General features: G+C 42.2%; 1 protein-coding gene across 4 annotated transcripts in view; it reads right to left on the bottom strand.

The window, feature by feature from the left end:
- Positions 1–1,500: 1,500 nt before the first annotated feature.
- KCNK12 (potassium two pore domain channel subfamily K member 12) overlaps positions 1,501–13,674 on the bottom strand; it is a 25,498-nt gene continuing 13,324 nt past the window's right edge. Inside the window, exons 2-5 of one of the 4 annotated variants that reach the window (XM_086879024.1) lie at positions 8,529–9,420; positions 8,137–8,213; positions 4,587–4,704; positions 1,501–4,342 (exon numbers count right to left, since the gene is read on the bottom strand). In XM_086879024.1, the coding sequence (XP_086735150.1) occupies positions 4,327–4,342; positions 4,587–4,704; positions 8,137–8,213; positions 8,529–9,420 (1,103 nt within the window). In that variant the 3' untranslated portion in view covers positions 1,501–4,326. Of the gene's footprint in view, positions 4,343–4,551; positions 4,705–8,136; positions 8,214–8,467; positions 9,421–13,674 lie in introns of those variants that run through there. The other 3 variants (XM_086879026.1, XM_086879025.1, XM_086879027.1) reach the window with 3 other exon arrangements.

Genomic DNA, 13,674 nt, shown 5'->3' with positions numbered 1-13,674 from the left:
CAAGCCCATCCCTGAGCACTGTGCAGACCACGGCATGTCCTCAGATGCATTTTGCTTTCTTAAAGAAAATAGAAGCCTTGCATGCCCTGGTGCTGGCAGAAACCAAGGCTTTTTCCCAAAAGATGCAAGTGCATTGAGCATTGGAAAAGAATGATAATTTTGTGACACATGCCTGAGCACTGGGGTCCAATTGTTTATTTTAGCACCTTACTTTCTGTTCAGAACACCACTTTCTTTTGTTGATTCACTGTACTGGTAAGACAATTTTTCTTGGTTTTACCGATAAAGATCTCTTAGCAAATATAGCCAGACTCGGTAATTGATTCATCTTACATTATTTATATATGCTGTCATCATATGGAAAGTCTAAACAAATCTATCAGTTTTGTGAGAAGGATCACAGTGGGATTGCTGCTTTGCCAGTGCAGAGGCACTGCAGAGAGCAGACTGAGTCGACAGCTGCACCTGTGTCCCAAACTCTCCAGTTTCAGGAAGGACTGAGGGCTCAGAGGTGGCCAGAAACAGCCTAGCACAGGCTACAGCACTTTGCTGTGCTTCTCAAGGGAGGCTCAATGCTATGTCCATTATCTTTTTTTTTTACTTTTTTAGTACTGCCAAACGTCTCCTGAGGCTCAGCAAAGGGAACTGCCTGGATCTACCCAGCCAAGCTGCTTTAACCACCCCAGTGCCAACTCCCAGCCAGCAAACCAACCTCCAGAATAACATGGCTGTGTATCAAGAGTCCATCCTTGGCCCTGCAGTGGCCTTTTTTGATAAAAGTGATTAGCAGCCAGTTGAGCCCTGTGATTTATGTTCCTTTGCTTGAGTTGAAATTGCATTAGCATGCCCTTGGTTTGCAATGGCCAAAGAGGTACAAATATTCAGGTTTTGAAGGTTTATACATGCAATTCCGTTTGCAGCAATCAGGCAGGCTTGGTTTCAGTCCCTCTAAAAGCTCCATTCACAGGAGCAAATGTGCAGCATAGGGCATTTTTCAAATGGGACTTACATACTTCTGACTTTCAGAATTTGAAACAGATAAAATGGGAAAATGAAATAGGCAGGCCTTTTTACACAAAAACTGAATCATTACCATCCTTCACAGAATTCATGTCAAGCAATTCTGTTGGTAGGAAAAATATTCAGTTTTCTAATTTCAACCATGGTGTATTTTACAATCAGACTTTAGATTTTACAAAACAATTTTAAAAAAGAAAAACGTTCAGAAAGAGACTAATTTTGGTGTGTCTGGGAACATTTGCTGGTGTTAATATTTCAGCTATTTGCAACCAATGCAAAAGGGAAAGTGATACCAACCAGAAAACAGCACAAAACTGGTCATTCCTTCTAGAATTCAATGCAGAAATGAGGAAAAAAAAAACCAAACAGGGGAATTATCTCCAGAAGTAAAATTTTGAGGTTTGTAGTAGGAGCTACTCAGCTCAGCTAAAGAGATCTATTGATCTGTGCCTTTTCAAAAAGAAACAAAAGAAACAGGAATACTTTTCAACAGGTTATCTTGAAACTAGAGTAATTTAAATTGGCTGGACATTTAGAATGAACATTTTTACTGAGAGTATCCAACAAAGTAGTATTCTAGTGACCTAAAAATGGGTTTGTATATGTAGAATTACAGCATTTTTATTTTTGTAAATAAACAATGTTTACACACACAAAACCCCCCACACAAACAACCTCCCCATCATTTTTTCAGATGTGCTTTCAGATACTGAGGTTTTACAATAAAACTGGAACTGAATTCTTGCACTGCCTGTGCAGCCCATGGATGTTACTAGGAGCAAAAATTTCCTGGACTTAATTTTACTTGCATGTAATAGGAAATTATATCTGTTGAGAAAACCTTGTGTTTGATTTGCACATTGTCAGAAATACTGGGAATTTTTTCACGTTGTTTATGTATGTTATTATAAATGCATTAATTTTGCATTGGCTCACTGGCTTTAAAAAGTATTCCTAGAGTCTGCAAAGTACAAAAGGAATATGGGGACATCTTTGTATTCCTTAGGTTTGGAAAAGCATCACCTGCTGAAGGTCTGATCCTGACAACACTTGGGATGTTGGGATGTTACACACTTTCAAACCCAGCTACATCCTCATGCCAAGTCTGGGCTTGGGAGCTGGCTGGGACATTCCTGGGCATGACATGACCCTGGGACTAGGAGGACTTGGAGATATGGAAATCTGTACCTCTGATACACCCAAAATATGGATCATCGCTGTAAGGGACCAGCATGGCTGCTCTCCAGTAAAAGCTGGGCAATTAACTTCCTAGAATCAGTGCTGAATGAAGATGGTGTGGTCCCTTCTCCCCTGTGTCTCACAAAATACCTCTCTCCATGTTCCAGAGGAGGTAGCTGAGCCCACGAGGGAGCTCCTTGAGGGGGGTGACGGTGTCACAACGTTGTGTGACGAGGAATAAATGCAGGAGTAAACGCAAAGTAAGTCTTTGGTTTTCTGCTGGATTTGCTGGGGAACACTTCTAAGCCTCTCCCTTTCCCCATGCTTTTCATTTCTCAATAACAGCACACTTGCTGTAGTTTTTTCCCTCCATGCTAAATTGCCAGACTTTTTTGGGTAATTTGCAGTAAACTGTATCTGTATTTACTCCCTCTTTTTTTCCAGGGAAGGACGAAGCACAACACATTTGAAGGCTGCACATCTGCACTCCCACTCTGGATCCTTAGAGTTTGGATTTGGATTGGCTAAGAGAAGATTTGGGCTTTAGATTTTGGATAAAGTTTGGATTTGACCTTAGACCTCTTCTTGCCAATGCAAAATGTAGGGCAATTGCATTTTCTTTTTGAGGGGTTTAAAGAGATATTGTAATTAAAGGGTGGATGTTACCCATTTAGAAAACAGAGAGAGAAAGAAAAAAAGATGTGTGTCTTCATTGGTAGCTGCACTCAGGCTGTGGCCATGTAAACTAAAGCAGTCCTTCCAAAGTGCCATTGCTACACAATGCATACTTTCCCTTATTTTCCACAATGTAGTGCTTCTCTTTCCCTAGCATTCATGAAAGCATAATTTGAGCTCAAACATGGACGTATTCACAAAAAAAAAATAAAGGAAAAAAAATAAATTGCATATTGGTTGTACAATGCACCCTTCATTACTTATTTTGTGTGAGTCAAGTAGTAATTTTTCCTAATTGAATTTATTATGTAACACAGCATTTACTGTATTATTTAAATGTAACACTGCAGATGTGTGTTGGTTTTGGAAAGGCACATTAGTAATCCAATTAGAGCAGCAGCCATACCCACAGATTTGCTAGGCTAGCAATCAGCAAAGTATGGCTTTGTTGAGATTAGCTCTGAACATTCACTGAAATGATCTGCCACTGAATATTTTTCAAGTTAAAGGCTAGAAAAATACTAAAATGTGAGAATGGTCTCATTGCTACAGCTGATTTCCATATAGTCATAAATTCATCCCACGCAGGCAATCAGGTTTATACTGAGCCCACATGCTTGGCTATATGACCTCCACTGCTGCTAAAGTCTTTCAGCAGCAAAGCATGACTGAAATATGAGTAAATGGTCATGGTATACTCAAATTTTCACCCACAGAAAGCTGGGGAGGAGAAAAGACTGGAGGCCAGGGCTGAAGCCATGCTGGGACAGCAGCACTACATCAATGGGGGCACTTCTGGGTAACCTGAGCACGGCACAGGGCAGCCCCAGAGAGATCTAGTGGGATTCCTGCCTTCCACCAGTAATTCTGGTTGCAATCAGAGTTGGTAACTGCCTAAAGAACCTCCCTTCTGCAGGGAGGCAAGCGCAGCCTTGTCCCTCAGACACTGCTGTCTGTGGCTGAGCTCACTGAGACAGCTCTGAACATCTACATGGTCTGAAGGATGTCCTTCACACTGCAAGGAAATAAAGAGACACTTGAATTTTTTCAAAGTGAGAACTGTGTTTGCAGATGGGAAGAAAACAATGAGAACCAGATGACATCTTGCTGTCACTCCAAACTTTGTCCAAGACACACATGGGGAAAACAGACCCCGAGAGTTCAATGTAGTAACTTGCCAAATGCTACAGGTTTCACAAGAAATTAATCTTTGTGAATGACCTCCAGGGCTAAGAGAAGATGTCACTTGAACTTGGTCATTGTTGCTCATAAATTCTCACCTAAGTTTTAATTTTCATCTGCAAAGTATTAGTGCAGGTGCCAGGTGCATGTGGTATCTCCTTTGTCCAAGCAGCTCACACCCATGCCACTGCTGTTCTCACTAGGGGCCAGCTCACAGAGAAGTCCTAATTCCTGCAGCTTTCTGCTGCTCCTGATTGCTCTTCCCTGGGCTCAGGCAGCAAAAGACCTATATGGGAGACAGGATCTGAGCTCAGGTCTGTGCTGCCTGTAGGCTCAGCAGGCAGCTGGGATGTCTTGGTCTGTGTAAGCAAAGAGTTACAGCTGCTGCTCTACAGGGTGGTGCAGAGGGGGTTGTACCAGGGAAGATGAACTTTTAAAACCTAAGTCAACCGTATTCTTTCAAGGCTATCCATAATTAATTCTGAAAAAACAAAAAACATTTGAAGGATGTAATACAACTCCCAAGTTACCTGAAAAGAAAGTGCAATCTAGTGCAGTGTGCTTTCACTTTCCCAGTCTGTTCCTCCCATTTCCATCTGATTTCTTGTGCTTCGGTCTGTGTCCAGGTATTGCTGGTATCTGCTTTGTCTGTGAAAATGAAACACCAGGAGGAACTGCACTTGGTGCAACTGGTGCATGTTTAGGGGTTAATTCACAAATGGAGCAGGCTGCCCTGGGGAATCTGAGTTGGACTACACACAATAAAAGTTTGAAGAGGAGTTGGCATTAAAAAAAAAAAGAAAAGCTAAAGGAAGAGCACAAGGGACTAGGAAAGACTCATCTCAAACCTCCTATGTCCTCTTGGCTCGTGTTGTCATGCACAGGGGTGATGGGCGCCCAGGTAGGGCTGGCAGCCTGCCAAGTAGAGATTTGGAGCTTTGTTTCCATGCATCCTTGAAAAATACTTCTGCTACTGAATATGAAGGAACTGTAAGGCCACCCTTCAGCAGATGCTTCCCAGTGAGACCCAGGTCACTGTGCTCTGACTCTCTCATAAACTGAGCTTTGCTGAGCCAGATGTGTTTGGGGTTTTTACAGGACTTAGATATGGCCTGGTGCTCCCTGTGGTTGACTTATATCAACTTCTGGGGATATGTGACCTGCACAGGTAAATAACTGGGCATGCACTTTCTATGCCTCTGAGGCTAAGGAGAAGCACAGTGGAGATTATCAAGGTCCTTGGGTGTAAGTAAACATTAGATCTAAGTGGAGAGAGCAGCAATCTGATGCCCAAATCCCTTGAGATGCCCAGATCTAAGAGTTGGTCCAACTTCCTCTGGAGTTAATAGGAACTGCAAAGGGTCCTGCAAAGGCACCCCTGTGACTGATGGCACCAGAGAGACTTGGAAACATTTCAATCATGTTACAGCAGACTGTGTGTCTGCCTTTGCCTGGACTCAGAAAAAGTACAGAGGAGGAATGTACAATTTCATATTACTTCACTGTAGTTGCCAGGCTGGAATAAGTAGTTTGAAAACAATTCACAGATTTACAGTTTAAACAGGATCCTAATCATAGCTGTAATATTTATCCTTTAAAACAACTCACTGAAAATAAAAAGCCTCCTTAATTTGCAAATTTGTTACCATAAAAAATAAGAGTTCTTGAGCTCACAAAATGTTGATACATTTGAGCAAGTTTTTATGAGCGAAATAATAAACAGGTAATTCTTGCTGTGGCTTGGGGCCCTAGCTGTTCAAACTCCTAAGCCCTCTGGGACAGCCTGTCTGTCCTGATTTATGTAATAGTTCTAATGAGTAATAGTCCTCATGATGACAAATGCACCAAGATACAACCCTAAGAGGTCGGGCTGCAAAAAAAAAGCAGGGTACTATTCACTCTTTTGATAAACAAACACATAAATCATCATTGTAAGAGATTTACCTGTGGGGGTAATCCCAAGGGGCAATAACAAATTCTTTCATTCTTTTGGCTCTCTGCCTGTGCTGTTTCCCTTGCATCTCTGGAAGGCACCTGCCTGAACTGGGTCCTCCAGCAGTCAGAGTCTTCTCCAGACCATGACCTGTCCCTGTACATCCTGCCTAAATTTATCTTTCAGTGGGCTTCAAAAGGAGCCCCGAACACCTCCTCCTGCCTCCTTAAAGAGGATGAGTGCACAGACAGTCAGGCACTCTGACAGATGGACCTTGAGGAGTCTCTCTACCACCAAGAGAACTCCTGCCTCTTGAATGCAGCCCCTACCATATCACAGCATTTTAAGTGTGAGTCTGTGCCAGCTGGAAACACGTTACAATCATCACTGCTTGTTTCTGGCCAAACACATCTTGATAAAAGCTGTGACATTTACAGTGCGATACAGACCCATGTGTGATGATTTATCTCCAGCTCTGATTCCTTTTGGTTAGGAAAAAGATACATTCAACACCATAATTCAGCTGGCAGGCTCAGGTGTGCAAAACCTCCAATTTAAAGTTGGTTTTCCAAGGGTAAATTCCAAAACATTTTACACTTCTACAGATTTAAAAGAAAGCAAAAATGATGGCTACTCCAACCCCATGCAAAACAAAGTAAATAGAGTAAAATATCTATATAAAATTTCATGGAAATATTTTCAAACATTTCTAATATTCCTAATTTGTGTTCATCAGCTTGTTCAATTTATTCAGTGACCAACCTACTACTCTTGTATCACCCTGAAACTAGAGCCTTCTGATTGTTTAGAATATTGTTCACTTTTCTTTTTTCTTTTTCTTTTTTAAAGGAGAAAGGGTGAAATGTCACCCTGGAAACTGAAGCCTTCTGATACTGTTTTCATAGTTTTAGTTACATTCACATGAAAGTAACATAAACCTAAGTTGTTTATCACATTCCTTCTAAGAACCATCTTTTGATGGACGTTTCTCATGACCAGTGTGATTGGGAAGGTGGTAACTTAATTATCCAATCCCTGGTCATTGTTGAGAATCTATAAATACTGGAGTCAGAGAATAAAGGGACAGTTTTTTGTTCTGACACTGAGAGATGTTTGTGTGAATCATTTTATGTCCTCTAGCGACACTCATGGTCTTGCCTACAATTTTCTAGTAAGTTTTCAAGAGAAGGCTTCTCAGAATATAAGCTTAAGGGTTTGTTTCTTGCTTGGAATCAGCAGAAGCCGTTTTATCATCTTCACAATGTAGCTGAGAGAATTTAGAGAAATGATCCAGAGCTGTGCGTGAATTTTTGAATGAGGTTTGCAGCAAATCCCCTGCATCCACTTGTCATGCTAAACTACACACTCTAGACCAGATTTGCTTTTGGCTCTTCAGTGGTTTGGGCTAGCACAGGTTAAATATGGCTTAAGATGGTAGCAGCAACAGCCAAAGGCCAATTTATGACTTGGTATCAACATTTTGGGGGAAGCCAGCTTCTGGGGGATGTCCAAAGCAATGCCCTTCTGTACAACCTGCACAGTCAAAATTGTGGGAAACAAATACAGGGTTGGAGCCCTCAAAGAACTGCAAGGAAATTATTTGCACGAATCTCTGCAACAATACTGCAGGAGTAAGAGATGCAAATTTAGGACAACAGAGAGCCTACATTCATTTTAGTGACTTATTTCAATGAGAAAGTAATGAAGTAAGCATTTTTGTGGTGATGCAAACATTTGGCACCAGAGGTGCATACCAGCTTCTCTTGCATTAAACGAAGCCAGTTCTGAAGATGACAATTGCCTGTTTTCTGTTATTCAGTAGGTAGGAAAAGTTTTGTACGCTTCAACGTGGTCCTTGATAATCCCCTGACTTTTAAGAGTTAGGTGGCAGGTGGTCTTTCAGACAAGCCTGGCTGACCTCCACCATTTGTAGGAGGGGAGTTCAGCCCATTCCATCCTCTGCCACTGAAGTCACTGGGGTTACTGAAGTGAAGCACAGTCACCCTAAAGCTGGTGTGACGACAGTCACCTACGGGCATGTCATACAGAGGCCTGCTACGAGGGATTGCTGAAGAGCACTGAGTACCAGGCTCAGGACCACACCCAGACCTCAGCAAACTGTGAGATACTCGTTAGCCAAAACTTACCAAGCCCATGTTTGAATCCAGAGCCCAGCTTGCCCGCTTCATGCCTTTTAACACAGAGTTTGGGTTCAGGCTCCGTTCTGAAGAAGAACATGTTGGTTTTGACACCATCCTAACCATACACACCATCCTTCTGTAATTGCACCAGATTCTGCATCAAAGACATCCAAGTATCATTTAAAACCCCCTCAGGGGAAAATTGTAACATAATGGTAAAGATCTCACTGCATATTAGAGAAAACTTATAAAACCCCCAGGAAGTAAAATGCTGAACACCCAATCAATACCAAGGCTGTCTCTGACATGTAAAACCTTCCAGTAGCTTACGTGGTAATTCCACCCTAACCACCATTTTATTTTTATTTAAGAAACAAAAGGAATTCCAAAAACTCTACCTAGAATCACTTGTTTCTGCCAAGCGGTTGTTCATGATGGCCAGAGCCCCCACCCCCGCGGAGAAACCGTTCTGTCTCGTATTGATACAGACATTCCTCGGGTAGCCATTGGCTGTCTCGGACAACTGCTTCTGCAAAATGGCCAGGGAGACTTTACTGGAGGCTGTGAGCTCCCTCATGGAGATCATCTCTCCAGAGAGCCTCCTGCCCTCGGTGTCACTGTCGTACTGTCCGTCAGTGTCCACGGCGACGTTGTGGCGGCGCAGGCGGGCTCCTGGGGTGATGGCGTTGCGACGGCTGAGGCGGGTACTGGATTTATGGCACTTTGGGCAACATCTGCATTCGAATTTTTTCAACACCCAGTTCAAAATTTGTTTGATTACAATTGAGATGACGTTAAAAAGGGAGTATATGCAACATACCCCCATTAATATAAACATGAAGTTCCCGAATCTGTATAATCCCTGATGTTGGTACACAGCCTTTTGGCTGCTTACCAAATCTCCAAAGCCAATGGTGCTGAAGGTGACAAAGCAATAATACAAGGAGTCAATGTAGTTCCACCCTTCCACTGCCGTGTACATGGCGGAGGCGCAGCAGGAAAGGGCAATAGCAAAAATTCCCAGGATCAGCATCACGTGGTAAACGGACGGCTTCCAGCCCACGAGGCTGCCCACCCCGGACACCGCTGGCCCCCTTCGGAAGTTGGCAGGTAGGAGCCCACTTCTTCGCAGCTGTCTCTCGTAGCACGCCTTCATGATAAATGCCAGGAGGGAGATGATGCGCTCCAAGAAGAGGTTGAAGAAGAGGATAGTCCCGGCACACCCAAAAAGGCCATAAATGATGAGGAATACTTTTCCAGCCACGGTTGCTGGTGTGGTCATTCCAAAACCTACGGTGTGGAGATAAATGGGCAACGTTAGTAACACAGGTTTTTGTGAGTAAGCTCAGGATATATGTACCTTAACAAGGCTCCCATCTCGCTGGACAAAGAGATTGCTATCTCTAAGGCAGCTTAGGCCAACACGAAACCGAATTTTGTAAAGAAGGAAGAAGGCAACAAAAGTTCAATGGGATGACTAAACCTCAAAAGTAAGCAAAAAATCCTTGCAACATGAGAGGATTATTATCTGTATTGACAGAGCAACACCACTCAAAATGCAGGTGGAAGACTCACTGAGCCCAAACCTTTTCGAGGTGGGATGAGGCGAAGAGGCCATTTCCCTGCTCCCATAGGTGTCATCAATCATGATCTGATGCAAAATTTAAGTTCTCTGTTCACAAACTGTAACCCAGTGTAACATTCTTGTTATAGGGGTCTGATTATACCATTCCCAGTGAGAAGATGGAAGTTTTCAGTTTGTATAGCAGGAAAAAAAATCCTCCTCCCAACTACTGAATGTTGTTTTAAAAATAACAGCACTTTTAAGTCTTTTCCAAATCCCAGCTGTGACCAGCCCACCTGGTATCATCACAGAGGGAAGGAAAAGCCATCACGCTGCAGAGCTGCCTGGCAGACTGGGGGCATTGGGAACTTGCAGATGGATCATTACAGCAGGGAGAAACACTGCTGCACAGTTGAATAGAAAAATCAGAGTATACAAACGCTGGGAAGATTCAGCAACAATATTAATTCAACTCTTCTTTATATGAATTACTTATTGTAATATTCCTTATTATTATAACATTACTCATACACAAAGTTTTATAAGTAAGCAGTAATGCCTTGTAGCTAACAGATGGTTAAATAACAGCAAAATTGAACTTAAATTAGCATGAAAATAAATACAGTACGTTTACTCCATGTGATTTGCTGATACCAGTTATCATATGAAAAACACATATATTTCATATCCTATTCCAAGAAGATTCTTCTGAAACTCACTTCTGAAGGTATTTGCTTTGTTCTGCTATTCTTCCCTGTAGAAACACTTGGTGACTCAGGCAAAAAACATATTGACAGGATTGAGGTGACTGTTTATGTCCCATGAATAAATAACCACATCTAATCTAAATTAAAGTTTTGTGAAAAATCCACATTCTGAAATTTCATTGCTGTATTGTTCCACCAAAATACCGAGCAAGCAACTTATTCAAGGAGGTAAATATCGACACCAGACTATATAAACAGAAGTTTGAGAAAAAAAAAGCATAGAGGATAATGAACTCATTACAGGGCATAATGAAATAATTAAATCCAGTTTAATTACCATGACACACCTTTATAAACAGCAATAGGATAATATTGCCTATATATAATGAGTTGAGATTACTGCTTGAAATGTACTGATCTATTTTTGCAATGGCTGAATTTTTCTGGGTAGTTTATTTGTGCTCCCTTCTTACTTTGTTGATAAACAATTTCCCATTGCTTGATAGAAGAATGTAAATGCTCATGACAAGTAAACTCAGACGTATCTTTTCAGTGACATGAAGATGCATGAGAGAAGAGGTGGTCCTACTTTCACAACAGACTTGGCAGGCTCAGAAACAGCTGTGTGCCAGCAAGTCAGTCTATACCTCATAACCTGAGTAACCTGCTCTAGTGAGAGGTGTCCCTCTCCAGGTGAACAGATGACCTTTCAAGTCTCTTCCAACTCAAACCATTCAATGATTTTATGATCATAAGCATCATTATAAAAAGAGTGTTTTCCGTAAAAGTCAGTGAAAAACTTGCACAGTATTACCAGAAAATATTACCTAAGAGATCATTACATTTTGCTTTCTGGACCCACCATCTGTCCATTCTGCAGTGTTAACAAGACCACCTTTAAGCAGACCTCACGGAGCCTGCCACGGGCTCTGGGAATTTCTCAGTTCCATCTTCTCTGTGGGGTGGACCTGTTCTCTGGGTTGGGCTGGCTGCTAGCAGGAGTCTTCCCATTCATCATGATGAATATCCAAAAGTGCCTGGTCCCCAGAAGGAGCCTGTTGTGGTTGCCAGCTAGGGATACACAGCCAACTTGTTATGGAGAAGGCATCTGTTTGCCTGTGCCTTGTCAGCAAAACACTTAAAACATGTGCTTCACAGCAAGCATGTGAACATCACCATCAAAATAACTCGTTTTTGTCACACATACAGCTAGACACATTTATTAATTAGTTAAGAAAGAAAGAGATAGCGACAGTTTGGATCAAGCTGTAAATGCGCTGAAGCCTTTTAGTATTTTCTGGTGATCATTCAAGAGAGGTGGTGAAGTTTTATATTTTTGATGCTGTTTGTTTGATCAAGATTTTTCTGAAGCAAAACGCTACCAAAATTCAGTATGTAGCTAGGCAAGGTGAAAGGGCCCATCACAGCAATGAGAATGCTAAGAAATAAATAAAACAGGCGGCAAATGGATCCAGGCCACTTAGGTTGGAAAAGACCTTTAAGACCATTGAGTCCAACTGTTACCCCAGCACTGCCAAGCCACTGAAACATATCCTGTGCAGGGTCTTCCTCTGCCAGCTGTGTCTGTCCCTTGGTGTCACCCCAACCACGAGGAGTTGGTCCTGGTACGTTCTGTACCTCACCTCTGAGCTCAGCCCCCGCCCCAGGCTGAGAACACCGTGATGCCTGGATGAAACAAACTCATCCAGAACTGCCTATGCTTCCAACACAGCACGAGGGAAAAGCACAACAGGGCTTTGTGTTTTTCATGGCCCTGAGACATATTTTACAGGTGCCTTGGGGTTGACTTTGTGTGGCTCAGATGCAATACCTGAACCTCCCTCACGCAAATTCTGCCCCACCACTTCAGATACAAGCTCTATGGCAGCATTAATTTCAGCTGGTTGATATTTCTCCTCCCCAAAGAGAATTAGTAGAGATGAGCTGATAAAAACTCTCTTCAGCAGCCCCTCATGGTTAAGTGCCGGCATTTAGTGAGACCCTCATCCTGACTTGCATAAAAGGTTTGTGGTTACAATTCTGCTCATCTGGAGTTTTAAATTACTTAAGCTAGGGATGGATTCGAGAGGTAGAACAGATGGACAAACTTGTGACATATGCTTCCTGTTGCTCTTGCTTTCTTTTCTTTTACCCACTTTCTTATGAGTAAGAGGTGGTTGATGCCAGAAGACAGAAAGGAATAGCAGCTTTAGTACTTGTGAGCTCTTCTCTCAGTCAAATCACTTTGGCAATTACCTTCTTTTACTATATTTTGAGATTAAAGGGGGTGACAGTTTTGCAGAAAATATGTATTTACCCAGAGATACAATAGTCTTGGTCACCTCAAAAACTGAACACAAGAAAGTCACAAAAAAAAAACACAAGAAAGGGCATCATGTGTCCCTGTCTCTTTCAGCCACCCCAGCTCTTCTTACGCAGGTGTCCTGCCACAGGACTTCACTCACACAGCAGGTCAGCACACTGGAGCAATCATTTGAAATCCCAGAGTTGAAACAGCACTTAGATCATCTAAGTAGCATCACCTCTATACCACTGTGTAACCATCATGTATTTAAGGAAATCAAAATAAGCTAAAATGGTTGAAAGTAACTTTTTAAACAAATGGTTCCTTGGAGATAAATGACAGAAACAACTATAACCAGAATGCTGCTTCCAGAGGGAAAGAAGTTCTTGCATCATACAGGCTAAGAGATGGGGGTTACAAAGAAACAGAGACAGAAACAAAGAGCTACCAGTTTTCATGTTTTCCTCCTCCCTGTCTTTTCTGCACTTGCTTTACTTCATAGCTCTCCAATAGGCGTGGTTGGTCTTCACTGACTAACACGTAAACCATACATCCTAGTCTGAATCCCATGCTTGGGTTCTGGGGCTTCCTTCCACCCTTTCCCACCTGTTAGCATTTCATCATTATTTCCCCTGAAAGCCATACCTGTGTATTTTACAACTGCCTCCCATTTATTCCCTAGTTTCTTACCACCTAACATCCAGAAACAGTTGCCTTGGATACAGGGTCACAGCTCGGAGCTGACAAACCTGCTGCATCCAGAGCTTTTACCCAAGGAGTGGGAATTCTACGAGTCAGTTCTTCCAACAGGCTCTGTATTTTCAGGCTACAAATGAAAGACTTACTTTAACATCTTTCTCAACCTGCTTTAGTAAAATACCTCCCTTCAGGCTCAAACAGTAAATTTTTTTAGAGCTTTTCTATTGCAAAGCCTTTAATATAAAAGTTTTTGTAAAATCCCATTTGAT

Source organism: Cyanistes caeruleus, chromosome 2 (genome assembly GCF_971803275.1).
Source record: "Cyanistes caeruleus chromosome 2, bCyaCae1.hap1.1, whole genome shotgun sequence".
Lineage (NCBI taxonomy): Eukaryota > Metazoa > Chordata > Aves > Passeriformes > Paridae > Cyanistes > Cyanistes caeruleus.
Note: the sequence above shows the minus strand (reverse complement) of the source record. Positions and strands in the feature narration are given on the sequence as shown.